This window comes from Manis pentadactyla, chromosome 4 (genome assembly GCF_030020395.1).
Source record: "Manis pentadactyla isolate mManPen7 chromosome 4, mManPen7.hap1, whole genome shotgun sequence".
Classification (NCBI taxonomy): Eukaryota; Metazoa; Chordata; class Mammalia; order Pholidota; family Manidae; genus Manis; species Manis pentadactyla.
The window spans coordinates 99,682,750-99,708,949 of record NC_080022.1 but is presented as its reverse complement, the minus strand read 5'-3'; the positions used below and the strand labels follow the sequence as shown (position 1 = coordinate 99,708,949).

The 26,200-nt window shown below is 38.1% G+C and overlaps 1 protein-coding gene across 2 annotated transcripts; it reads left to right on the top strand.

The window, feature by feature from the left end:
• The first annotated feature begins 1,656 nt into the window (after positions 1-1,656).
• CD53 (CD53 molecule) lies at positions 1,657-25,998 on the top strand. Of its 2 annotated transcripts, none has more exons than XM_036916738.2 (8): positions 1,657-1,799; positions 13,456-13,535; positions 14,427-14,603; positions 16,005-16,079; positions 16,605-16,700; positions 22,660-22,734; positions 23,790-23,873; positions 24,748-25,998. In XM_036916738.2, exons 2-8 carry the CDS (start codon positions 13,473-13,475, stop codon positions 24,817-24,819), a joined length of 642 nt encoding a protein of 213 aa, XP_036772633.1. In that variant the 5' UTR covers positions 1,657-1,799; positions 13,456-13,472; the 3' UTR covers positions 24,820-25,998. The 2 variants fall into 2 exon arrangements, with proteins under 2 accessions (XP_036772633.1, XP_036772632.1); XM_036916737.2 differs by lacking the exon at positions 1,657-1,799 and adding an exon at positions 4,436-4,457.
• Positions 25,999-26,200: the final 202 nt, after the last annotated feature.

The window sequence follows — 26,200 nt, the reverse complement described above, 5'->3', positions numbered from 1 at the left end:
AGGAGTGTGTGATTATGTAACCCAATCAGGGATAGTAACCACAAAAATCAAAGAACTGAAAGAAAGAACATTAAGACGGAGCAAGATATGTGAGACAGGGGAGATGTGGGGACTTAGCTGGTGGTCCTCCTGGTTACTTCCAGTGGCTGGGCCCCTCATCTCCATTCTCCTCCTCATCACTATTGGCCCCTATGTACTAAAATGCCCTCATAAAGTTTCTAGAAAACACTGTTACACATTGAGCCACCATGCATATACTGGCTCTGCAAGGCTATTGGTCTGTCATAAATTAGGATAATGCCTCCTGAAAACCAAGTGTTTAAAGGGGCATCAGAGGAGAGAGTCATAAGGAGATATTTACAAGGTCAGCAATCTACTCCAGGTGGCTCCCTTCTGCTTTGCTTCTTTACAAAGACAGTGGAAACTCCCGTTTCCCCTCCCCTTCACTCCCTGCTCCACCAGGCACTCACCCCCAAAACTCACTCCCCTTGCTTCCTTGCTGTGCAGGTAGAAATATTGTAGATACGGAACCAGAAAGATACATATTGTTCCTTTTGCCTTTGCTCAGGTGTCAGACTTGGGAGATTACTCCCCTCTGAGCCCACCAGTGTAAAATAAACCTCAACACTCCAAGATTTCCAAGTGCTGCTTGGTTCTTCCATCAACGATCCAGTCCAGGTTTTTCAGGTTTTTCCATAACACAGTGATTGCTTCTATGTTTCACACAAAGTGGTTATCACTTTGTCCCTTGATGATTTCAATCCAAGAAAATCCCAGTAGACACAGCAGAGTGAAAACCGGAAATGTTTTTCAAAATCTACTGGTCATAGTGTTTGTAAAATAGTATTCTCTGTGACCTTAAATTTGAGTCCCACCTTTGCTATTTCATTGTACAATCTTCGGCAAATTATCTAACCTCTTTGAGCTTCAATTTTCTCATCTATAAATGGGAGCATAATAATAGGACTATTATTAGATGCTGAGAGGTTGAGATTTGCTGGGTATCTCAGAGCTAACAGAGATAAATCTGGGGTAAACCTAGATCTTTGGGTTCTAAATCTGGATCTCCCTCTAATGATCAAATCGTTTCTACCAGTTTCTCTTGGATTGTGCCTTGAGGTTTGCCCCCAACAATGCTCTTACTTAAAGACAGTCCAGCTTCTGAGATACAGAAATTTGAACATGGTGGCCCCATCAAACTAGAGATGAGAGATCTTCTGGAAGGCAGCTGGAGGGAGGGTGGGGTGCAGGCAGAGTGGCTTGAGAGACTTTATTGTCTCAGTCCTAGAAGGTTTGTAAAAATATTTACTTTTTGGTTCCATACCAGTCTCAGTCTACCTAAATGGAAAACTGTGGTGGTGGAGCCAGGCATACTCATTCTTGAACAGATCCACAGGTAATTCTGAGGTACCACCTTGACTGAGAAGCACTACCCTTTTCTAGACAAAAATGACTCCAGAACCTATCAGTGCTCACAGATTAGGTCCCAAACCAATTTATCTTTGATTTTTCCTGTTTCGTCGAAAACCAGTTTAGGTACTGGGTGGGTCATGGGAGTAAGCTTCTAAAAAGCCACAGGGGAAGGATTGCATCTCTGAGACTAAGAGGCGGGCCTAGCCTCACTTCCTCTCTCTCCTCAAATGGGCTTCCTGTCGTCACAGTGTGATCATATTTATTCCCCCTTCACTTCTCCTTTTACACAAATAGCCCTGGACATCCGTGTTACCAGCCTTGTTGCAGCCACCTCAGGGATAATCACCAGTCCTGCCCAAAGCATTTGGGGAAAGTGCCTACAAAAGGTAAGATTGGTGACATTTTAATTGAGTTTGAGAGCAAAGACCTGAACCATAAACATTATGTGGGATTGGGTATCTTCTTAGGGGTCTCCATATATACATGCTCTCCAGTAACCCTAAAATCTCCTGCAACTTTAATTTCACAAATGTTTAGTGCGGAGAAAGTAAAAAGATCAGTCGGATCATAGTAACCCTCAAAAGGCAATCAGGCCAGAAGGACTTTTAATTAATAGGTTCTTACTATCTGTTATCTCTTTCGGTCAGGGCATTCATGTGCTTAAATTGCTTTAGAACTTAAATTTCTGTGTGTAGTAATTTCTTTTACCTAAAATCTTCTGTATGAGATGAAGCCGGGGAGATTTCATAAATGCTCTGGTCTTCAGAAGATGGGTCTTGTGCTTTTAAAGTAAGGAGAAAACCAACAGCTGGAACCATTTAGAAAGACAGCTAGGACATGCAATTCTTCACTTAAGAAATTTTCAAAAGTCAAGTTAGTTACTACCACTGTGATTCCTCAGAGCCATTAAGTAGAAGAACAGCTGCAAATGACAACACCCAGTTTAGTCAGGAACCCAGAAAATGCCCACTACGTGTATTTTGAAAAGTGAAACCTCTATGAGGTGCTTAGATTGATTGGTTTCAAAGGGCAGGGATCCCCAGGATTCCCCCCAAATAAACTTATCTTTAGTCTACAAATCATAAATAGTGATAAATATAATGACATGTACCAACCAACAAAACTTGATATTGTTGATTTCTAATTCATTGCCCATAACTAATAATTGAGGGCTTATGGACTCTGAAAGTGATAGCAGATCTTTGATCCTTGCATTCTGCGATCACCATAGTAGTAACTGGAGGTCAGCTCACCACAGAAAACTCTGAGAGCTTTTTCCTTCCAAAACCTGCAAAAGTCTCAACTGATTGTGCCCTGGAGGGGAGAGGAAAGTCCCCCTAGGACCACATACCCCCACTTAACAATGAGGGGTGGGGATGCCACTGAGAACTCTAGATTACCAAGACACCTGTTGGGCTATTTAGCCATGAATTTAAAAATAAAGACAAACTTTTTAATGAATTCATTTAACAAACAGGCATTAAGTGCTTCCTGGGGCCAGGCACTGTGCTTTGGAGATGCTGGTGAGGAGGGAGATTGGCATGGTAGAAAGAGGATATTTGTCTAACAAATAGTACTGCTCTTAAGGAACTCCCAGGCAGACAAGAGATAACAGATGTGTATGCAAGTGCTTTAGAAGAGAATTGAGCAAATGCAGAATCTTAGCTGCTGCTAAACAAAATTTTGCTTTCTCAATCTCCATGAGAATCTGAAGTTTTGTAATTGTGGTTGAACTGGAGTAGAGACTGAGCTGAAACATGACTTCCTGTGATGTTTCCTGTGTGGGCCAGTTAAGAGTATTTAGCTTTAAATGAAAGGATTGGACACATTTACACCCATGGGTAATGATTCAAAGCCCATCCCATCACAGTTACTACCTCTTAAGCAAAATCACCTTTGGCAATTAATGAGAAGCACAAATTGGAAAGGTCAAATTTTCTTGGTCTTTACTTTATGTCTCAGGTTGACCTCTAACTACCCAGAGGGCTTCAGACTGGACCTGAGGCCTGTTCCTCTGATTCACTCCCACCCTACCATATATCAGCATCTAGGAATTGTGCTACGGTGCTGGAGACACAAGGATAATTGCTGTGGTTCTTAATGTCAAAGCATTTCTAGAGTCTAGTGTGGGGGACAGACACAGCAATACACAAATACAATTCAATGTAATCTTTTCTATAATGGAGGGAGAATGAGCACAAATGTAGGAGTTGCTGAGGAGTGTGCCAAGGACTCCCTTGGAGCACTACATTCCATGTTAGAATGTTGGTACTTAAAGAGAATTTAGAGATTATTTAGGCTGAAGTAGAATGTCCAATTAATAGTGAGAGCCTACTAAATATTAGATATTATTAAAACATTTCAATCTTCTTATTTTTCAGGTAAGGTGACTTGTCCAAAGTCATAAAATTACTTAGCTAGTAATCCCTGCTTAGGTTCATTTCAAAGATGGAGTTTTCTATGAGGACTGGAGGTAATGGCATTCCAGACAGGGCACAGTATAAGCAAACTCAAAGAAGTATAAACCCCTAGGAATTCTATCCTTACTGTTAGAAATGACAGTAAGCAATTGAGACTCTAATAGAACAAGCCATGGTTGCTGGACCACAGAAAGTGATAATCTTTTCTCCTACTTGGTTTTGGAATTCCAGCACCTGAAAGTAGAAGACGAGATCAACAAAACATCTGAGTCCTAAGCTTAGCCCTGGACAGGGCCATGCCTGAGAAGTCCTCATGACAGAAATTATGAAATATGGCTTGAAATGAGGGTGAAGAAGCCTATTTCTTTCCCCTCAATCTAGAGTTTCTCCTAGATTAGAGAGAAGGGTGGAGCTTTTTGCAAAACTACAGCCACTCTCTTTCTGTCAGCTTTGTTCCAGGAAATGCTATGTTGATTTAGTTACAGTGGTTTGGTTTATGTTCCAATATGAGTCAGCCCATAGCACTTCCTGTACTGAGTGAGCATCCAGTGTGTGCAGATCACCACAGACCTAGAGACTGGGCACCTGCCCTCAGGGAGCTGCAGGACCCAGCTGCCATTGCAGGTACAGAGCACTTAAGCAAAGTAACACAGAGAAATTAGATTGCTGTGCTGAGCAGGCCTCCTGGGGCTGCTGGGGCGGAGGAGGAGGAAATTGCAGCTGGAGTTTGGGAAGGCTGTCTGGAAGTAGGCTTTGAGAAAGAGGAGGATAATGCATTTCCAAGGCCAGTGGGTGGGCACTCAAAGTGGAAGCCATGGACCTCTGGGTTGGGGTATCGAGATAAGTTTTCTATGCATTCATTTCCCATTTCACCAGCACACAGTAGAGTTCCTATCCAAGCAATAGCATCAATGAATCAAAGCTATGGCCAGGAATTGTTGTAAAAGAAAAGATGTCACAAGGTTACATTTTTATAATCATTTAAAATAAGAGCACTATATGAAAGTGTTAGAATATTGCTACTTAAAAGGAATTCAGAAATAATTTAGGTTCAAATAAGGTGTCCAACTCATAGTAAGAGCCCAATAAATGTTAGCTACAATTATAATATTTTAATCTGCTTATTTTTTAGGTAAGGTGACTTGTCCAAAGTCATAAAATTACTTAGCTAGTAATTCTTGATTGTCTGTGGATGCTTTCCTCCACACTATATTACAATCCCTTTTCTTACAGACTTCTTATTAAATAGGCATCATTAGACTATGTTCTTTGTTTACATAAAGAAATTTCTAGTGCATTTTAACATAAGCAAACATAAAAATACAGCCTGATTATAAATTCAGTCAATCTAAAATCAATATGCCAGCATATCAAATACTTAATAAATATTTAATATGTCAAACTTTTGTTTGGCATTTTATATTTCAGGAGACCTGGATTGAAGAATGGGATGAGAAATGATTTTGATACCTCACATCTTTTAAAATTTATTCAGATAATTCAGATAAACTTATGTCTTAATATTTACTCTGTATCAGGACCAAATAGAGGCCTTAAAGAATTATCCCATGGTTTGTTCTTCTAAAAGTAGCTATTGTAGACTCTCAATATCATACCATCAAGGACTTAAGTTGTAATGATTTTGAGATCAGAATCCTTTAGATAATTTACTCATATTCAACTTTCTCTCTTTTTTTATTTTGACAATTCAGACTTACAGAAAAGTCACAAAAATATTATCAAGAATTTCTGGACCTGCTTCACCCAGAATTCCTAAATATTAACATTTTACCATATTTCCTTTATCCTTCCGTGGCTTTTTTATTTGAAAGTAACTTCTGGGATGCCATCTTTTCCTACTAAGTGCTTTCCCAAAAACAAAACCATTCTCTTACATAACCACTTTACAATGATCAAATTCAGGAATTAACATAATGCAATACTATTAACAATCAAAAGATTTTATTCAGATTCCACCAATTGCTCCATTAATATTTTTATAGCAAAAGGAAATCTCTGATAATGCATTGCTTTTAACTATCATATCTCTTTAGTCTCCCTATGTGTGGAACAGATGCTGAGTCTTTCTTTGTCTTTCATGGCATTGATATTCTTGAAGAGCACAAGCAAGTTTTTTTCTAGAATGTCTCCATTTGGGTTTGTCTGACATTTCCTCATGACTAGATTTAGGTTATTCAAACTTTTCATAGAAATACCAAAGAAGTGGCATTCGTTACCCTGCAGAAATCCTTGCTCACACTGGGCAGAGCTTACCTGTACACACCATGGGCAGGTGTCTCTAGAATAGGGATACTCCACAGCAAAATTCAACATAATTTTAGGGTAAGGAAAGAGATTCTCTAGTCTACTGACTCTGTAACAGCTGTTTTCTGAAACTGTTCCTGATATGGATATTGGCCTTGTTTATCAAGGTCCCATCTCAGCTTGGTTGTTAGTAGCAGCTGTGATTTTTCTGTCGGGGGATTATCTTGTCAGCTCCCTAAAGGAAAGAAATATGCCTCCAAGATCATCTGGGTTTGTTTTTCCTCATTTTTTGTCTCCTCTCTGCTTCTTCCTTCTGTCTTTCTTCTATAAGTCACTAGTTCCTCTTCCCTGAGAGCAGCCTCAAAGGAAAAACTTTTCACCAGGTCACAGTTTCAGGGATGAATAAGATGACAGACACATTCCTTTGATGAAGCAATGGAGAGATGAGAACACACTAATGCACAATATAGATTACCACATTGATGGTTTGGTTTGGTTTTGGTTTGGTTCAGTATTGCCTCTTCCTTACAATTGCTTATTACACATGCATGTGCCATCCCTCCTCAGTCACTGCTCACAGGAGTTCAAACTGTGGAAGATGCAAGGATTCCTTTTGGAGGCTCATTACATTGTAGGGAGAGAGTTGAGTTGGGAAATGTAAGGCACAAAACTGGAACTGGAACAAGAGAATAATGTGGGCTTGGAAGGCTGAAAGACCTAGACCTGTGCTGTCTTTGCTGATCATTAGCTGAGTGATCTTATGACAGTTACATAGGCTGTCTGATCACTCGATTTCCTGTTTGCAAAGTGGGACTATTGTTCCCTAAGTGGCAGGGTTGATATGAGGATTATAAATAATCTTATACTTATGAAGATATACTTATGAAGAACTTGGCATTTTATAGGATTCACTAAACATCTATCTACATTTATTTTGGCAAAGGGACCTTAATTGGGAGCCCTCATAAAGCACAGATTTCCTTTCCAATTTAGTAAAATATTTAGTTAGTTAGGGCCCTAGGGTTCTTCACTGATGAACCAAAGACCTCCACAGACTCTGTGTAGGAAGGGATAGAAAGCCAATAATTACCTTGCTGAACACCATATTCGATGTTAATTGGCAAATAGATCTGTATATAGAGAAATGTCTGGAAGGATGTTCACCAAAAATGTTAATGGTAGTTATTCTGAGACACGCGGTTCCAAAAGATTTTGTGCTTTCTTCTTTGTATCTTATTGTTTGAATTTTTTACAAAGGGCACACAAAACTTTTTTGGGAAATGTATTGACAAAAAACTGACATAAGCAAAGAATTATTAAAGGCCTTCTGGCTCTTAATGTATTTTATTCTTGAAAATCTAGCTGGAAGCTCAGGGTCGCCCTTATAAATGGACTGGTGGAAAAACTCTAAACTTGATTGTGCAGGCACTCGTCACTGAACCACATACTCTGATACTGAGCCACCCAGGAAATATTATCTCATTTAACCACAGACCAACCTATAAAGGCACATATTAATATCACCATTTTAAGGATGAGAAAACTGTGAAAGTTAGAGAGAAGTTACACAAGTTGCCCAAGGCCACATTTCTGGTATGTTGCACTGCCAGAACTCAAAACTAGACCTGTCTGATTCCATTGCCAGTGTTTTTCAAACTGTGTTCCAAGTACTTTATTCTCTGATCTGTTAATACGTAATCTTCAATATGAGAATAGGTTTGTAGTTATATAAGTAGACTCTTCTCTTAGAGACCTACAATGTACATTAGCATGTAACAAGTTCCTCCGAAGTTATTCACTAAAAACACTGCTAATTATTTTATCTTTTATTTTTATTTAATCCCACTTGCTTCCAAAGTTATTTGACCATGGATTCTTTTCACTCCTTATAGTTTTGTTTATTCATTTTTGTTTCAGGAACCCTTATTAACATCTCATAAATAAAATAGTCTGTATAACATCAAACCTGTCTTGCTGAAGCTCCAGATTAGTCTCTAAGATTGGACCAGTTAGGGTTGGAAATCAAGAGCTGATATTTTCTTGAAGCTTCTGTCCAACCCTAACCACTATGAAGCTTGATTAAATTCAAGACTAATTAGGTAGCACTGCCAGTATGGGTCAAAGAAAGGAATCGAACCAGAAGACCACAAGACTGTTCACCAGCCCAAACTCTGCTTGGAGAATGTTAAAGGGTGAACTTCATCTCTGTCCTCGATGTCAGGCTGTGGGAGGTGTCTGAGCTAACCAGTTCAGTCACAGAGGTTTCCTGGAAGCTGACGTCAGGACTTTCTTCACAAAGCCATGAGTCATGGGGCTGGGAGGCCCAGCTTTATGGAGTGGTGTCAGTTCTTCCAGACAGTGGGTTGGAAGGGGTCCGTGCTCAGTGACTGGCCAGTCATAATGAAGAAGGGAAAGGGGAAATAGAGAGGCCTTCTCTCTGGGTTTTATGAAAATAGGGACCATTATTACTTGTGGTAAAAGTAGTGACACTGTTCAACAAATAGGCAGCTTTTCTTCTTCAGTTTCATGACAGTTGGAATAGTGGAAAATCAGAAAAGGAACAGAAAAGGTTCTTCTTCCTGTCTGTGAAGGAAGGAATCAGTGGGGTAGCTTCAGGTTAGTGGACACCTGGTTAGTTGGTGCTCTGTGAACAATTAGATTGCAAGGGCCTGAAGCATCTTTCCCAGGGTCCCAGGATGTTGTGAGGATGGGAAGCATCTGGCCCATCGCCTCCTGTTTAAGTTATTTGCTCATGTCCAAAAGATTAGTTTATTGGCAGAATAAATCTCAAGCCCAAGGCTCCTAATGCTGCAGCATCATGCTCATTCGGTTGTCAGAAAATCCAGTCTGGAGAGATCGCCCTGTGTAGGTGAGACCTCAACCTGGGAGAGAGTTCTTGACTCTGAATGAGAAAGAATCCATGAGCAGGCTGAGCAGGTCCAAGCAAAGGGTAGTTCAATAAAGCAAAAGTACACACTCAAGGAATGAGTATGAGTGTGCTCCAGAGGCGAGCAACCCAGTGGGGTGTGGGTTGGGTGGTCTTATAGGGAGATATCCTATTTTTGTCCTTAGACTAGTCTGCTTCAGAACTGTCATGGCACAAAGGGGTGTGATTTTTAGTATGTTAATGAGCATACAATGTATTTTGAGGTGAGATCAGGGTCAAATTCTCCTCCGTGTTGGAACCAGCCAGTTTTGGTGGGTCTATTATCTATATTCTTACTCCCCACATCCCTTGAGAATAGTTTACATGGAATGTATAGAAAGTAAACAGCATCTAGCCTAATGTAAACACCAGCCAAACTCCCCAACTCCCTTGCTGCTCATGTCTGGCTATCTACCTACTATAACAAGTCCACTAAACCAGATTATTTAGAGTTAATGAGTAAAAGTCCAATCATTTGTTCATTCAACAATCTTATTTTATGTATATAATATATAATATATATAACCTTGAGGATTCAAAGATGAATAAACTAGCTGCTACCCTCAAGGAGCTCATGTTCCAGTGAGGGAAGAGATAATTATAAAACAATTTGGTTAGCATAATAGTGGAGATGCACAGGCATTAAAGGCACTTCTTGTGGGTTATGGGGATGGGATATGAACAACTGAACACAATCAGAGTTTTCCTGGAAAAGTCACACTTGAACTGTCTCAGGATGATTAGTAGTTAACCAAATTTAGGAGTCAGAGGGAATAAAAGGGGCAAATTCCAGCAAAGAACCACATGAGCAAAGGCAAGGAAGCAGTCACAATGTTGCTTGCTATTTTGAAAGTATAAGGCAGGAAATGTCGCCATCAGTTTGAAGCAAATTAGGAGAGGCCTTTTGACATGTATACAGGAATAAAACCATCACTACCATCAAGATCACAAACATATTCATAATTCCCAAAAGGTTATTCATGGTCTTTTGTAATCCCTCTCTCCTGCCCTTCATTAGTCCCCCTCTATGCACATTCCCCCCCACCGCTCTCCTCTATCCCTGTGCCTAGGCAATCATTGATCTGTTTCTGTTGCTATAGATTAATTTTCATTTCCTAAAATTTTATACGCCTGGAATCATACACTATGTACTCTTTTTTTAATCTTGCTTTTTTAATCTCTCCATAAATATTTTGAGATTCATCTAGGCTGTAGCATGTATCAGTAGTTTATTCCTTTTTATTCCTGAATAGTATACCATCAATATGCTCTTCCTGAATAGTATACAGCTATATCACAATTTATTTATCCATTCACCTGTTGATAGACCTTGGGGTTGTTTCCAGTATTTGGCTACTACAAATTAATCTGCAATGAGCATTCCTGTACAAGTCTTTGTATGGACATGTGTGTTCATTTCTCTTGGGTAAATACCTTGGAGTAGAGTGTCTGGATCATATGATGTCATGTTTAATATTTTACAAAACTGGCAAACTGTTTTTCAAACTGAATGTACCCTTCTACATTCTCACCAACGGTATATGAAAGTTCCAGTTCTACCACATCCTCATCAACCCTCAGTATGGTCAGTTGTGCTTTTGTTTTTTAAATTTTAACCATTCTAGGAAGTGAACAGTGTTTTCTCATTGCGGTTTTAATTAACATTTCCCTAATGATTAATGAAGTAGGGTACTTTTTCATGAACTTATTTGACATCCATGTACATTCACTTTAGTGAATATGTGTTGAGATATTTTGCCCATTTTTAAATGGAGTTGTTGGTTTTCTTACCATTGACTTTGAGGGTTCTTTTTGTGCTCTGGATACAAACCCTTGTTGATCAATGTGTCTGTTTTTATACCCAAATCATACTGTTTTGATTTCTATAGTTTTGCAATTGACTTTGAATTCAGGAAGTATGATTCCTCCCATTTTGTTTTTCTTGCTCTAGATTCCTTTGGATATTTGGGTTCTTCTGTGGTTCTACACAAATTTTAGGATTGTTTTTTCTATATCTGTGAAAAACACTGAAATTTGTTTGCATTAATCTGTAGATGACTTTGGGTGGTATGGACATTTTAGCATATTAATTCTTCCAGCCCAAAAGCATGGAATATCTTTCCATTTATTTGTGTCTTCCATTTCTTTCACTAATCTCTTTTCATTTTCAGTGTCTAGATCTTTCACCTCCTTGGTTAAACTTATTCCTATGTATATTATTCTTTTTGAAGCAATTGTAAATAGGGTTGTTTTCTTAACTTCTCTTTCTGATAGTTCATTATTAGTGTATGGAAATGGAACTGATTATTGCATGTTGATTTTACATCCTACATGCTGAATTCATTGTTTAGTTCTAACAGTTTTTTGGAATAGCGTTTAGGGTTTCTTATATATAACATCATGTCATCTGCAAATAGAAGCAGTTTTACTTCCTCCTTTGCAGTTTGGATGCCTTTTATTTCTTTTTCATTTACAATTTTATTTTGAATCCTATTTCTTTCCTGTTAAGTCTAGCTAAGGGTTTGTGTTTTATTTTCTCAAAAAACCAGCTCTTAGTTTCCTTGATCTTTTCTATTATCTTTTTATTCTCTATTTTGTTTATTTCAACTCTGACCTTTGTTATTTCCTTCCTGCTATTCACTTTGAGTTTAGTGTTCTTTTCTAGTTTCTTAAGCTGCAAAATTGGGTTGTTTATTTGATACCTTTTTTTCTTAATGTTGGCATTTATCACTGTGAACTTTTCTCTTAGAACTGCTTCTGCTTTTGCTCATAATTTTTCAAATGTATTTACATTTTCATTTATTCAAGTTATTTTTTATTTCTTTTTAAATTTTTTCTCAAGCCCATTTGTTGTTCAGGATCATATTTTTTAATCTTCACATATGTGAGTTCAGTTCTCTTCTTATAATTGTTTCATAGTTTCATACCTGTGGTCAGAAAATGTACTTGATATGATTTCAGTCATCTTAAATTTATTAAGATTTATTTTATGACCTAACAAATGACCTATCCTGGAGAATGTCCAGGTGAGCTTGAATGTGTATTGTGTTGCTTTTGCTAGAATGTTCTGTGAGTGTCTGTTAAGTCCATCTGTTCTACTGTGTAGTTTAAGACCAAAGTTTTCTTACTGATTTTCTGTCTGGAGGATGTATCCATCATTGAAAGTGGGTGTTAAAGTTCCTTACTATAATGGTAATTCTATTTCTCCCTTCAGGTTCATAAATATAAGCTTTAGATATTCCTATATTAGGCAATAAATATTTACAAATGTTGTAGCCTCCTATTAGATTGACCCCTTTGTCATTATATAATGACCTTTGTCTCTTAGGACCAGTGTTTGACTTAAAAGCTATTTTGTTTGCTATAAGGACAGTTACTCCTGCTTTCTTTTGTTTTCTATTTGAATGAAATGTTTTTCCATCCCTTCCCTTCCAGTCTGTGTGTGTCCTTATAGCTGGAGTCTTCCAGGTGGCATATGGTTGGATCTTATTTTTTTTATCCATTCAGCCAGTTCATGTTTTATGATTGGAGAGTTTTATAGGAAGCTTTTTAAACTACAAATCAATTTATTATTCGATATAGAACTATTCAGATTATTTCCTCTTGAGTGAGCCTTGGTACTTTGTATCCTTCAAGGAATTCATCTCACTTTATCTAAGTTGTCAAGTTTATTGGCAAAAGTTCTAGATAATATTCACTTATCATTTTGCTATCTGTAGAATCTAGTGTCGTTACCGCATTCTTAATGTTGATTCTTTCTTTCTTTTTAAAAAATTATCTGGGTAAAGTTTATCAACTGTATCAATCTTCTAAAAGAACCAGCTTCTGGTTTCATTGATTTTCTTGATTATTTTTCTGATTTCTATTTAATTGATTTCACCACTTATAGTCATTATTTTCTTCCTTCTATTTATTCTGGGTTTAATTTGCTCTTCTTTTTCTTGTTTCTCAATATGAAAGCTGAGCTCATTGATTTGAGGCCATTCTCCCTTCTAATGTACACGTTTTATGCCATAAAATTTCCTTTAAGTACAGCTTTTGTTACACCCAAAATTTTTGACATGTTGGTTTTGATGGGGGGGTTGTTCAAATTCTAATTTCATTTTTGATCTTTTTTGATCCATGGACTATTTAGAAATATGTTAGATTTCAAATACTGGGGATTTTCTAGAGATATTTCTATGGTTGGTTTCTCATTTCTTTCCTTTTAAACTTACTGAATTTTGGTTTATGTCCCAGAATGTTCTATTTGGTAAATGTTTTATGTACTCTTGAAAAGAGTGTATATTCTGTTGTCATTGGGTAGAATGTTCTATCACCCAAGATGATGCAAGAGATTCTTAAGCCCTAAATATTTGTGCCCTCTGATCTCTGGTGCCACCTTGCAAAGACAGGTAACTTACTTCCTCTGTTTTTCCTTCTACTTTTTAGGGCAAGAATATCCCTGCATGAGCATGAGTAGCTTGAAATTGCTGAAGTATGTTCTGTTTTTCTTCAACTTGCTCTTTTGGGTAAGTGTGTCTCTTCTGAGCATGGCTGAGCTCACCTCTTCCTAGCTACTTTCTCTCCACTGAGGAGCCTAGAATGACATACCACCCATGCATGCCTGGGTCATGTGTAGCATGCCCAGCCTAAGAACAAGGGAGTAATTATTTCCTCCACTTTTACCAACCAGCCATAGCATAAGCCTGTAAAAGTGAAAGGTACTAATGCAGCTATTTATGGGGATGCTTTTTTTAATTCTGGAGACTTTAAGCTACTACTGCTCACTGCTGACATCTATGGGTGAGAAACCTGAGATCCGCATTCTGTGTGTTGAATGCCTCTTTTTTCTCACTTCCTCTTCCCTTTCCTCCCCACCCCCACCCCGCCAGACTGGGCCCCTTGGAAAAATAGCTGATTAAAAAGAAAGTCACTTTTCCTGGGGAGATTTCACTGTCAAATTCAACAGTTAAATTTCATATATGAATGGGTTGGTGCTTATATATCCATAAGAAGATTCTTGAGTTGTAGCTTCACTAGTTTTCTGCCTACCAAGATGAACTTCTCAACCAGGGCATCCCTTCTATATGGCTGTAGTTTTCAGAGGGAAGACCGCATGTAAGCAGTTGAGGGAACGATGGGTAGGGGATCTGAAGCGTGAAGATGCTGTGTTACTCACAGGTGTGAGTTTCCCCTGGTGTCTGACATGGTAGGATCAAATGTGAGTGGGGCATTACAGCAGGAAGCGGGCATCACTTTTTTTCTAGGTGCATGAGGAAAGCTAGGTAAACAGGTTGTTAATGGGTGTCATGACAGTGCCAGTGGAGAAAGGTAATTGGGATTTCAAGTTGAGTGAGACTATGAAGAGACATTCAAGAACCATGTTTTACCTGAGAATGTGGTGGGATTCTTCTTTACAGTTCTGTGGCTGCTGCATTTTGGGTTTTGGAATTTACCTCCTGGTCCACAACAACTTCAGGGTGCTCCCCTCCCTCACACTGGGCAATGTGCTCGTCATCGTGGGATCCATTATCATGGTGCTTGCCTTCTTGGGCTGCATGGGCTCCATCAAGGAGAACAAGTGCCTGCTTATGTCGGTGAGTCCCTCACAGCAGATGTGATGTTCTAAGGCTCCAGGCAAGGTGTTTCTTGGAAGCTAACCTAAGGGCACAGGGAAATCATAGGGACATAGGATTGGCACTCCAGGTCAGCCAAGTCTATCTAGACCAACAAAATTTTGTTTCTGACTGGGTTTCCAAGGATAGGTGGGAGAGGGCATTGCTATCCTCCTTGGCATCCATTTTATACCATTAATAATGACACTTGTCATTATATTCCCCACCATACATTTTATTTCATGTCTGGTTGAAATCAAGTGTCATCTGTATGCCTAAATTCTCCCCACAATAGTATGTATTTTCATGACCTGACTCAGAGTCATTAACTGATGGAAATCACCTCTAGATTCTTTTGTGTCCTGGGGTCCTCCTAAATGTCAGAAGATGCTTCCCTATCTCATATTTGCAAAAGATACACCCTACTGTGAGTGACCCATCTTAAGTGAGGGCCTAGGCTTCAGCCACTGAGGTCTACCCTAAAAGATGCTAGAACTTTTCAGTTGTTCCCTGTCAATTTACTGTCCCGAGAAGCACCTGTAGGCTTAGGTTTTGCCTGTAAGCTCTATGAAAGAAGAGCTCTTCATTTATCTCATTTATCTGGTGTACCTAGCACAGAGCTTTGTAAAACAGTGCCACTCTCTCCACAAGTATAGGTTCCTCTCACCTAATTCATTTGGTAATCTTTCCCTTATGCCTCAACACTTAAACTGAATCAAGACATAGAATAAGAAAACCTTGTTCTCAGGTCATTCTTGGATTAATGGCAAAAAATGGGAGATAACAGGCATGGAGAAAATGTTTTAAGCAGTCAAAATTAGTGTTGGGATAAGAAGGTGAAGGAGAGGGAATAAATGATTTTCTGTTGTATATGATTAGGTAAATGGAGTAAGCATCTGCACTTGGAGATAGATATGAGTTAGGGCCTTGATGAGAGATCCTCTTCTCCCCATCTATACAAGGCCTTTCCCAACCTCCACCATCAAACTACCCTGATTTTGCAGAAAGGACCAGGCATCAAACTCAGAAGACACATGATTTTGCTTACTCGTCTTTTGCTCAACTCTTTTAATAGGCTGATGCCAAAATTGCTTCATTGATTCAATAAATGCTATTGCATATACATTATGCATGTGGAGCTCAATAGGCACAATGGGAAGGAGAGTGCAATGTCAGAAGAGTTGATCTGCCCTCTACAGTCTTGGAGTTAGCTGCAGAAAAAAAACATATTCCTCACAAACAAAACAAGGCTTATGAAGGCCTGAGCATGCAGAAACAGGAGGCTTTGCACATGGGCAGAGCCATGCCTGGATGCTCCAGGGTAGAGTGGGAATGGGGAAGAACTGGAATCAGTGCTATTAGCATGTCTCTGCTTTGTGCTAGTTCTTTGTCCTGCTGCTGATTATCCTTCTTGCTGAGGTGACCTTGGCCATCTTGCTCTTCGTGTATGAACAGAAGGTAAGTTATAAAGGACACAATTCATTGTTGTATTGCTGACAGTGTAGAAGCTGGCACAAAATAAGACCTCTAACAGAGGTAGAAATGAAGGGGGAGGTTGGAGGAAAGAGAGATTAACTGCAATTAGGGAGAGAAAAACATTTCATGAAGGAGATTGCATTTGAGTAGTACTTTGAAGAATGAATGAGAAGTACAGTAAAAACAGGTGTGTTTTCCTCCACCTTAATTTTCTCCATGTGTTTTCTCCTAAGACAGCCCATGCTTTGATTGTCCTTTTTCCTCCTTTGGGAAAACCAGAGCTCTGGAAGGACAAGAGACCACTGTGTACAAATCTTCCCTCAATGCCGTCTCACCCTCAACACTTCTTCTTACATATAAACTCCCTCTCCTCCCTTCCTTAGCCCTGAGGAGGCCATTTGGCAGGGAGTAGCAAATGGAAACCACTAGTTAATTCTATAAATTCTTTGTTCCTTGAACTCACCTGCTTTTTACAATATCTCCTTTGCTGGAATGTGTCCTTCCCAGTTGGATAAGTATGTGTCTGAGAGCCTGACTGACAGCATCAAGAGATATCACTCAGACAACAGCACCAAGGACGCATGGGACTCCATCCAGTCATTCGTGAGTATTTGAGTATTGATAGACTCCTCCCCAGCTCAGCCCAGACTTAATTTCCCAACCCAAGTACCTGGGGGTTAGAAACGACTTCCTTTCCTGAAAGTTTCAGAATCTTAAGATCCAGACCCCCTAGGTTCAGAATAATGATTGGCTGTCACAAACAGGAGAGCACAGGAATCAGTGCAGTTGGTATAAAGTTGTCTACATTCTGTCTTTCATCCTCCATCAACTCAGTTGGCTCATTGTTTAAGCCCTATTAAGATGTGAGGAAGACTCAAACATGTCACACTGAATTAGTTTATATATTTTCCTATCTTTTTCTGAAAACATAGATTGTATAATACCAGAAATTTCTATTGAATTCCTTCCTGTACCCTAATCATGCTTATTGCCTAGCTCACCAGCAGCCCACTCCTCATGCCCCTTCCCTGCCACAAACATATATATTAATTCTTTATTCTTATCTTGGTGTGTTGGTGGATAAAGAAGGGTCAGGGAGCCAGCATGGTACTGGCATAGTCTGTGTGTCAGACTGTGTGGAGCTGCCTGTGGCCCTGGGATGCTTGCTTAGTGTGAAGTAGAAATAATAGGACAGGAATTAGAGCCCAGAGACCAGGATTAATTGGCTTTGGAAAATTCACGTAACCTCTCTAGATCCCATATGCTTTCTCTTTCTCTTTTTTTAGTTTGGTTTTTGAAGCCTTTTTATTACAGAATTTTCAGACATATACAAAAATAAAAATAACTGCAAATGAATCTCTGGGTACATGTCACCCAGCTTTGACAGTTAACATTTTGCCAATGTTATTTCAGCTAATCCATGATTTTTTTGCTAGAATGTATTAAAGCAAATACTAGGCATTATATCATTTCCCTTACTGAATATAGGGATAGTGACTTCTTTTTTAAAAAGGCTTAATTTTTAAAGAGCAGTTTACACTAGAACTGAGAGGAAAGTACAGAGATTTCTCTTATCCCTTTGCCCCCATACAAGCATAGTCTCCCCATTATCAACATCAATCACCAGAATGACACATTTTTTACTAAGGATGGACCTACATTGACACATAATTACACCCAAAGTCTACAGTTTACACTAGGGTTAACTCTTGGTGTTGTACATTCTATGGGTTTGGACAAATGTATAATGACATGTATCCATTATTATAAATGTCATACAGAGTATTTTTACTACCCTAGAAATCCTCTGTGCTCTGCCTATTCATCTCTCTTCCTTTCCACATCCCTGACAACCACTAATTTTTAAAAATGGTCCCCATAGTTTTGCCTTTTCAAGAATGTCATGTAATTGAGATCATAGAGCATGTAGTTTTTTCAAGTTGGCTTTTTTCACTGAGTAATATGCATTTATGATTCCTCCCTGTCTTTTCATAACTTCATAGCTGCTCTTTTTTGCTAATTAATATTCCATTATCTGGATGTACCAGTTTATTTATTCATTCACCTATTGAAAGATATCTTGGTTGCTTCAAAGTTTTGGTAATTATAAATAAAACTGCTATAAACATCCATGTGCAGTTTTTTATGTGTGCATAAGCTTTCAGTTCCTTTGGGTAAGTATCAAATGGCATGACTACTGCATCATGTGGTAAGAATATGTTTGGCTTTGTAAGAAACTTCCAAACTGTCTGCCATAGTTGCAGTACATAGTACTGTTTTTCATTCTCATCAGCCATGTATGAGAGTTCCTGTTGCTCCACCTCCTCTCCAGCATTTAGCATCAGTATTCCAAATTTTAACCATTCTGTTAGGTGTTTAGTGGTAGCTGATTGTTTTAATTTTTATTTCCCTGATGACATATGATGTGGAGCATCTTTTCATATGTTTATTTGCCAACTATCTTCTTTGGTGATGTATCTGTTAAGGTTTTGGCTTGTTTTCTAATCAGATTGTTTTCTTATTGTCAAGTTGTAAGAGTTCTTTGTATATTTGGGGTAATAGTCCTTTATCAGATGTGTCTTTTGCAAATATTTTCTACTGGTCTGTGGCTTGTCTTCTAATTCTTTTGATTTGTCTTTTGCAGAACAGCAGTTTTTAATGTTAATGAAGTCCAGCTTATCATTTGTTTCATGATCCATGCTTTTGGTATTGTTTCTTAAAAGCTATCAGCATTATCAAGGTCATCTAGGTTTTCTCCTATATTATCTTCTGATAGTTTTACAGTTTTGTGTTTTACATGTAGGTCTATGAACCATTTTGAGTGAATTTTTGTGACGGGTATAAGATCTCTATATAGATTCTTTTTTTTTGCATGAGGATGTCCAGTTGTTCCAGCACCATTTGTTGAAGAGACTATCTTTTCTCTCTTGTATTGCCTTTGCTCCTTTGCAAATCAAGTTGACTATTTATATGGGGCTTTTCTGGGCTCTCTATTCTGTTCCATTGGTCTATGGGCCTATTCTTTCACTAATACAATACTGTCTTGATTACTGTAGTTTATGGTAAGTCCTGAATTTGGGTAGCTGCAGTCCTCCAACTTGTTCTTCAACTGCAATAATGTGTTGGCTATTCTGGGTTCTTGGCCTCTTCATATAAACTTTAGAATCAGTTGATTAATAACCATACAGTAACTTGCTGGGATTTTAATTGGGATTGCATTGAATCTATAGATCAAGTTGGGAATAACTGACACCTGGACAGTATTGAGTCTTCCTATCCATGACCATGGAATATCTCTCCATTACTTAGTTCTTTGCTTTTGCTCATGAGAGTTTTGTAGTTTTCCTCATATAGATCTTGCACAGATTTTGTTAAACTTATACATAGGTATTTCATTTTTGGGGGTGCTAATATAAATGATTTGGTGTGTTTTTAAATTTTTTTGTTTTTAGGTACATACAGTAAAATGCACAAATCATAGTATAGAGCTGATGAATTTTATTACCCAGATCAAGATATCATTCTCACTCATTTTTTCCCCCTTTCACCTATTTCACCCATGGAATGGTGCTTTTTAATGCCAAATTCCACTTACTATTGTTGGCATATAAGAAAGCAATGGACTTCTATATGTTAACTTGTGTCCTGCAAACTTCCTACAATTATTAGTTCCAGAAGTTTTTTTGTCAGTTCTTTCAGATTTTCTTTATAATCATCTCATCTGTGAGAAGAAATAGTTTTATGTTTTTCTCCCCAATCTGTATACGTTTGTTTATTTTTCTTTATTTATTGCATTAGCAGGGACTTCCAGTATGATGTTTAAAGGAAGATATCTTGCCTAGCACCTGATCTTAGTGGGAAGGCTTCAAGTTTCTCAGCATTAAGTATGATGCTAACTGTAGGTTTTTCTGTGGATTTCTTTTTATCAAGTTAAGTAAATTCCTTTCTGTTTCTCATATTAGTAATTTGTGTCTTCTTTTTTTCCTTACTTAGTCTGGCTAGAAGTTGATCAATTTTATTGATCTTTTCAAAGAACCACCTTTTGGTTTTGTTGTTTTTTTTCTCTATTGATTTCCTGTTTTCCATTTCATCAATTTCTGCTCTAATCCCTTCTTGTTCTTGTTCTTGTTCTTCTTTCTTCTCTCTTCTTCTTTTCACTTTGCACTGAACTTGCTCTTCTTTTTCTAGTTTGTAAGGTGGACACATAGATTGTTGATTTTAGATCTTTCTTCTTTTCTAATATTTGCATTCAATGCTATAAATTTTCCTTTAAGAACTGCCTTTGTTGCATCCCCCCCAATTTTTATAAGCTGTTTTCATTTTCATGTACTTCAAAATATTTCAAAGTTTCTCTTGATATTTATTCTTTGATCATATGTTATTTAGAAGTGTTTTGTTTAATGCTTAGGTAAAATAACTTATTTTTGTTTAGTTTTATTGTTTATCATTTTTATTGAAATATAGTTTATATACAATATTATATTGGTTTCAAATAAATCACTTAATGATTCATTAATTATATACATTGTTACATGCTCACCGTGATAAGTATAGTTACCATCTATCACTACAGTACAAAGATACTAAAATATTATTAGCTATATTTCCTATGCTATACCTCCAGCCCTGTGACTAAATTATTATATAAGTTTATACCTCTTTATCTTTTACCTATTTCACCCATCTCCCGCCATAGTAACCAACCATCCATTCTCTGTGTAAAACAACTTATTTTTAATGCACCTAAAATTTTATAATACTTCCTTAACATCACTAATAGGTGGTCTATAATCAAATTTCCCTAATTTCTCAAAAAATTAGTTTCAATTGCTTTCCTCAAATAAAGATCCAAGCAAGATCCACATATTACATTTGGATGATATGTCTCTCTAAATCTCTTTGTTTGTTTGTTTGTTTTTATTTTGTTGTCATTAATCTACAATTACGTGAAGAACATTATGTTTACTAGGGTCCCCCCTTCACCAAGTCCCCCCACGAACCCCATTACAGTCACTGTCCATCAGCATAGCAAGATGCTGTAGAATCACTACTTGTCTTCACTATGTTGCACAGCCCTCGCCATGCCCCCTCCCACATTATACATGCTAATCGTAATACCTCCTTTCTTTTTTCCCAACCCTTATCCCTCCCTTCCCTCCCACTCTCCCCAGTCCCTTTCCCTTTGGTAACTGTTAGTCCATTCTTGGGTTCTGTGATTCTGCTGCTGTTTTGTTCCTTCAGTCTTTCTTTGTTCTTATACTCCACATATGAGTGAAATCATTTGGTGCTTGTCTTTCTCCACCTGACTTATTCATACCCTCTAGCTCCATCCATATTGTTGCATATGGTAGGATTTGTTTTCTTCTTATGGCTAAATAATATTCCATTGTGTATATGTACCACATCTTCTTTATCCATTCATCTACTGATGGACACTTAGGTTGCTTCCATTTCTTGGCTATTGTAAATAGTGGCTTTTGAATGTAGAGTTCTATAGATGTCTATTAGGTCCATCTGTTCTAATGTGTTGTTCAGTGCCTCTGTGTCCTTACTTATTTTCTGTCTGGTGGATCTAGCCTTTGGAGTGAGTGGCGTGTTGAAGTCTCCTAAAATGAGTGCATTGTATTATCTTTCCTCCTTTAGTCATATGTTGGTGCTCCTGTGTTGAATGCATATATATTTATAATGGTTATATCCTCTTGTTGGACTGAGCCCGTTATCATTATGTAATGTCCTTCTTTATCTTTTGTTACTTTCTTTGTTTTGAGGTCTATTTTGTCTGATACTACTGCAAAACCTGCTTTTTTCTCCCTGTTGTTTGCATGAAATATCTTTTTCCATCCCTTGGCTTTTAGTTTGTGAATGTCTTTGGGTTTGAGGTGAGTCTCTTGTAAGCAGCATAGAGATGGGTCTTGCTTTTTTATCCATTCTATTACTCTGTGTCTTTTGATTGGTGCATTTAGTCCATTTACATCTAAATCTCTTTTAATCTATATAGTATACCTCTTTGTTCATACTATTTATATGTGGAAAGATTAGTTTGTTTGTTCTGTGGAATCCCTCACTTTCTGGGTCCATGTAGTTGATTCCTCAAGGTATTTTAGCATCAGGGAAACTTTATCTCCCATAGTCATAAATCTGGACATTTGATGTAGGTTCCATTTGTGGTGAGACTAACAGCTGACATTTCTCATTGCATTATGTAAGTAGGCACATAATATCTGGTTGCCCTACTTTCGTGATCTTAAGACTGTTTGGTAGCTTTAGGTGTAATCAGCCTGATTCCTCCATTATAAAGTCCCCTGTGTGTCTACTTTTTGGTCTGTAAAATATGAATAAGTTAAACGTGCCCTCTCTACTTCAAGGATTCTTATGTCAATGAAATGGTATAAAGGATTTGAAAACATTTTCTTCTAAGAAGCCATGATATTCAGGCCCATTCCAGATTTTCTGCTATAGAGTCAGATCTGAAGTTTTTTCCAAGGCTCATCTTTTCTCCAAGGCCCACGATTTTCTCTCTGTTGAGTTTCTAACCATCACTTTTTTGGGGTTTGGTTTTTAGCTGCAATGTTGTGGTGTAAATGGCACAAAAGATTGGGGAAATGACCCACCAGCATCTTGCCCTTCAGAGCCACAGGTAATTTTTTGGCAATTTTTATGTTATTTGCCTCTTTGGTTAAACTTTTAATTACCTAGAAACTCCAACCAAACAGGACTTATTCCTCCCAGAAAGAAACAGGGAATCTTGAACAAAATAGAGACTAGGGGAATAACCTAGGTAACTAGACAAATAAAAAAATCAAAGGAACAAGCTCACTTAGACTAGAGATACCATTAAGAATCTTGCTACCCTGAAAGAACATTAAAAGGGAAAAGTTTTATGTGATAGTGGCAGAGTATTATGTCTAGATTTTTCTTGAGCAACATGTAGGTCTCCTTATGTTTGAAAGTGAAGTTTGTAAGGTTGAAGTAGAAAAGCTTCTTCTACTATTTATTTGCCCTCCTTCCTTGGAGATTGCAGTTTCTAGCTCCTTAGTGAAATGAATTTTAAGTGAAGGAGTGAGGAATTGGGGGAGAAAGAGTCAAAGGAACTGCTGAAAAAATTATCCACTTAATTTTGACCTCCAGACTAGGCCCAGAGAAGGAGCCAAAATCATCTTCCAAGTAGACCAAGTCCCTAAGGTCTTGTTACCCCATGTTATTCATTCTTGGTGTTGTTTAGAAATCTCCAGAAATTTTGAGGTCTGTGAAGAAAACTGAGACACCCACCAATCAGCAATAGCCATAGAGCTTGGTAGGGCATGATAGGTTTACTGGTTGTTGAAGCAGAAGCTGAAATACAACCAATCCTAGAATTACATAGCCTATATTCCCATTTTTTAATCCCAAATCAGCAGTTAACGTTCAAAGAACATAAGGACATCTGTTGCTGATATGCCTCTTGGGAGTTATTGTCACTCAGTATGTAAGAAACTAGGACTTCTATATTAGGTGCCACTGTAACTCCAGAAAAGTCTCTAGCTTAATATCTCTACTTCATGCTTGTTTCTTTATCCATAGAAAGAAAACAAAAATATAATACCTGGCCTAAGTCTTCTGGCATAAGAGAAAATATAAATTATCTTCCCAAATTAACTTCTTGATGAAGTTGAGTAATATAGTAGTATCATGTGTACTTGAAATTTTTTCTAGGGTTGCTATGAAAAAGCAAAACTGTGGTATCACTCCAATTTCCTGTATATTGGAATCATCATTATCTGTGTATGTGTGATCCAGGTAAGAGCTTAACCAAGGATTATTGTGAAGTGCTGTACAAGTCAGCACTTGGATTAAATGTGAAGATTAAATTAGTTAAATCATGTAAGGTTTTAAAACAGTACCAAGTACATAGTGTGTGCTCAATAAATATGACCACCCCCAGTCAAGTAGCAAATGATGTTATTACCAATTTAAGGCATATAGAAAATATGCTGTAAAATATATTTGGTAAACTTATCCCTAAGAAACATGAGTACTTCACAGTCAAATTAAGAACCTCCAAAAAGACCCCTACTTTGGTTCTCACTTAGCTGGTCTGGAAAAGCTTGTTATGTATAATATAATAATACAAAGCTGAGCTTTGCTCAGTAGATGTTAATAATGAAAATTATCATCATTTTCCTCATTTCTCCACTTAGTTTGACAAGTCATGGGTAAATTGGGGATAGTACTGTGTTCTTTTTATTAAGTGATACTCAATTTTTATACCCAAGTGTTTGGGTATTTCACAGGTTAGCTAAGATTTAATTAAGAAGCTCAGAGTGAAAAAATCTTTCTCTGCTTGGAAACGAAGGAGTTCTAGGGTATGGGTAGAGATGACTCATTACATGAAGTACTGACTTGTACAGAACTTGACTGTACCAGCCACAGAACTTCAGAGGACAAAAGATGTCCCAACACTTTACAATCTCCTGCTTTGCCATCATCACCCCATACTCATCTTGCCCCTGCCATTCTGGAAAAAGAAAAATTAGAAGGAATTGGAAGTGATAGCAGGAAGGGTGGCTTCAGCATGATGGGACACTTTTTTTCCTCTGGAGCTGATCCCAGGGGTTGTAGGAGGGATAGCTTCTCCGGTGAAGACCTCACATTTTCCTAACTCTTTTCTCAGGTATTGGGGATGTCTTTTGCACTGACCCTGAACTGCCAGATTGATAAAATCAGCCAGACTCTAGGGCTGTGACCTGCTACAGCTTTGTGTTGGAGCGGTTTGTTTCATCTCTGGAAATCCAAAAGCACTTAGAGTGTGAAGCCCTAAATGATCACCTCCTGGACTGACATCTTTGTTCCCTTCCCATCTCTTCCCTGTTTTGGTCCCTGTCTCATACAACCAGAGAAGAGGGTGTTGTTCAGGCATGTTCCATCTCAGGCAGTAAGACAATCATTCACCCCTCATGGAAGCATCCATGTCCCTTGAGGTGGTGACAATAATTCCTGAGCATTTTTCAGACATGAGAGGTCAAGGGAACCTGTAGCACTACTGGTTCAAGATCAAAGGATGTGTCTGGGAATTGAAGTTTCTGGTTTCTAAATCATGCCCAGTCCACTCTCCAAAGTCAAGCAAGAGACAAGCTGAAGGGAACTTTGGGGCCAGTTATTGGATCACTGTCACACCTATTGTTTCCTTTTGACTGGGAATCATGGCTATAGGAATTACAGAGGACTATCTCCAAGGGGTGAGATTTCATTTCAATTTCCTAATTAAAGGGACTTATTGATTCATTCTGTCTTTCCAGAAGAAACTATCCAGTGATTCATATCCTGACTTAAGCAGATTTCTTAGCCTTTGATTTGAAGAGCTATGGACAAACTCAGTAGGACTGCTGTCTCTGGTAGTTTAGGTGGAAATCACATTCAGAAGAGTTCTGGTGGTATTTCTATCAGATAACTCTTCAATAAATAAAATAGCTTATGATTTCAATCACTACATTCCCATTCTTATATCTCAAATACACTTTCCATGACTTAATCTTATAGTCTAGCCAGCAAGCCAGGCATAATAGTTACCTATTGCTGCATAACAAATTACTGCAAAACTTAGTGGCTGAGAATAACAAATATTATCTCACATTTTTTATGTGTGATGAAATGGGAGCAACTTAGCTGAGTGACTCTGGTTCATGGTTTCTCACATGACTACAAGAAATGTATCAGTCAGGGCTGTGGTCATCTCAAGCCTCAACTAGAAGAGAATCCACTTCCAAGCTCTTTCATGTGGCTTTTGGTAGGTGTCAGTTCTTGCTTCATACAACTTTCCTCAGGACTGCCTTACAACATCCCAGCTGGTATCCCCCATACCAAAACATGTAAGAGAGAGCATTAAATATAGCACCTCAAATAAACTATAGTCCTTTTATAATCCAACTCACAAGTGCCATCACATCAGTTCTGCCGTGTTATATTACTTAGAAGAGAGTCAAAAAGTTCAGCCCACACTCAAAAGGAGGAGATTATACAAGGGTGTGAATACAAGGAAGTGAAGATCTTTGGGGACCATTTTAGAAGTTTCCAACCACATTATGTTTTTTGAGTCAGAAGAAATTAAGTTGGATTGTTGTCTGTAA

Excerpts from the sequence above, each read along its gene's own strand:
- CD53 (XM_036916738.2), top strand. The coding sequence starts at position 13,473 with ATGAGCATGAGTAGCTTGAAATTGCTGAAGTATGTTCTGTTTTTCTTC. Across the intron at positions 13,536-14,426 it reads TCTTCAACTTGCTCTTTTGG|TTCTGTGGCTGCTGCATTTT; the intron begins GTAAGTGTGTCT and ends TCTTCTTTACAG. Across the intron at positions 16,080-16,604 it reads TCTTCGTGTATGAACAGAAG|TTGGATAAGTATGTGTCTGA; the intron begins GTAAGTTATAAA and ends TGTCCTTCCCAG.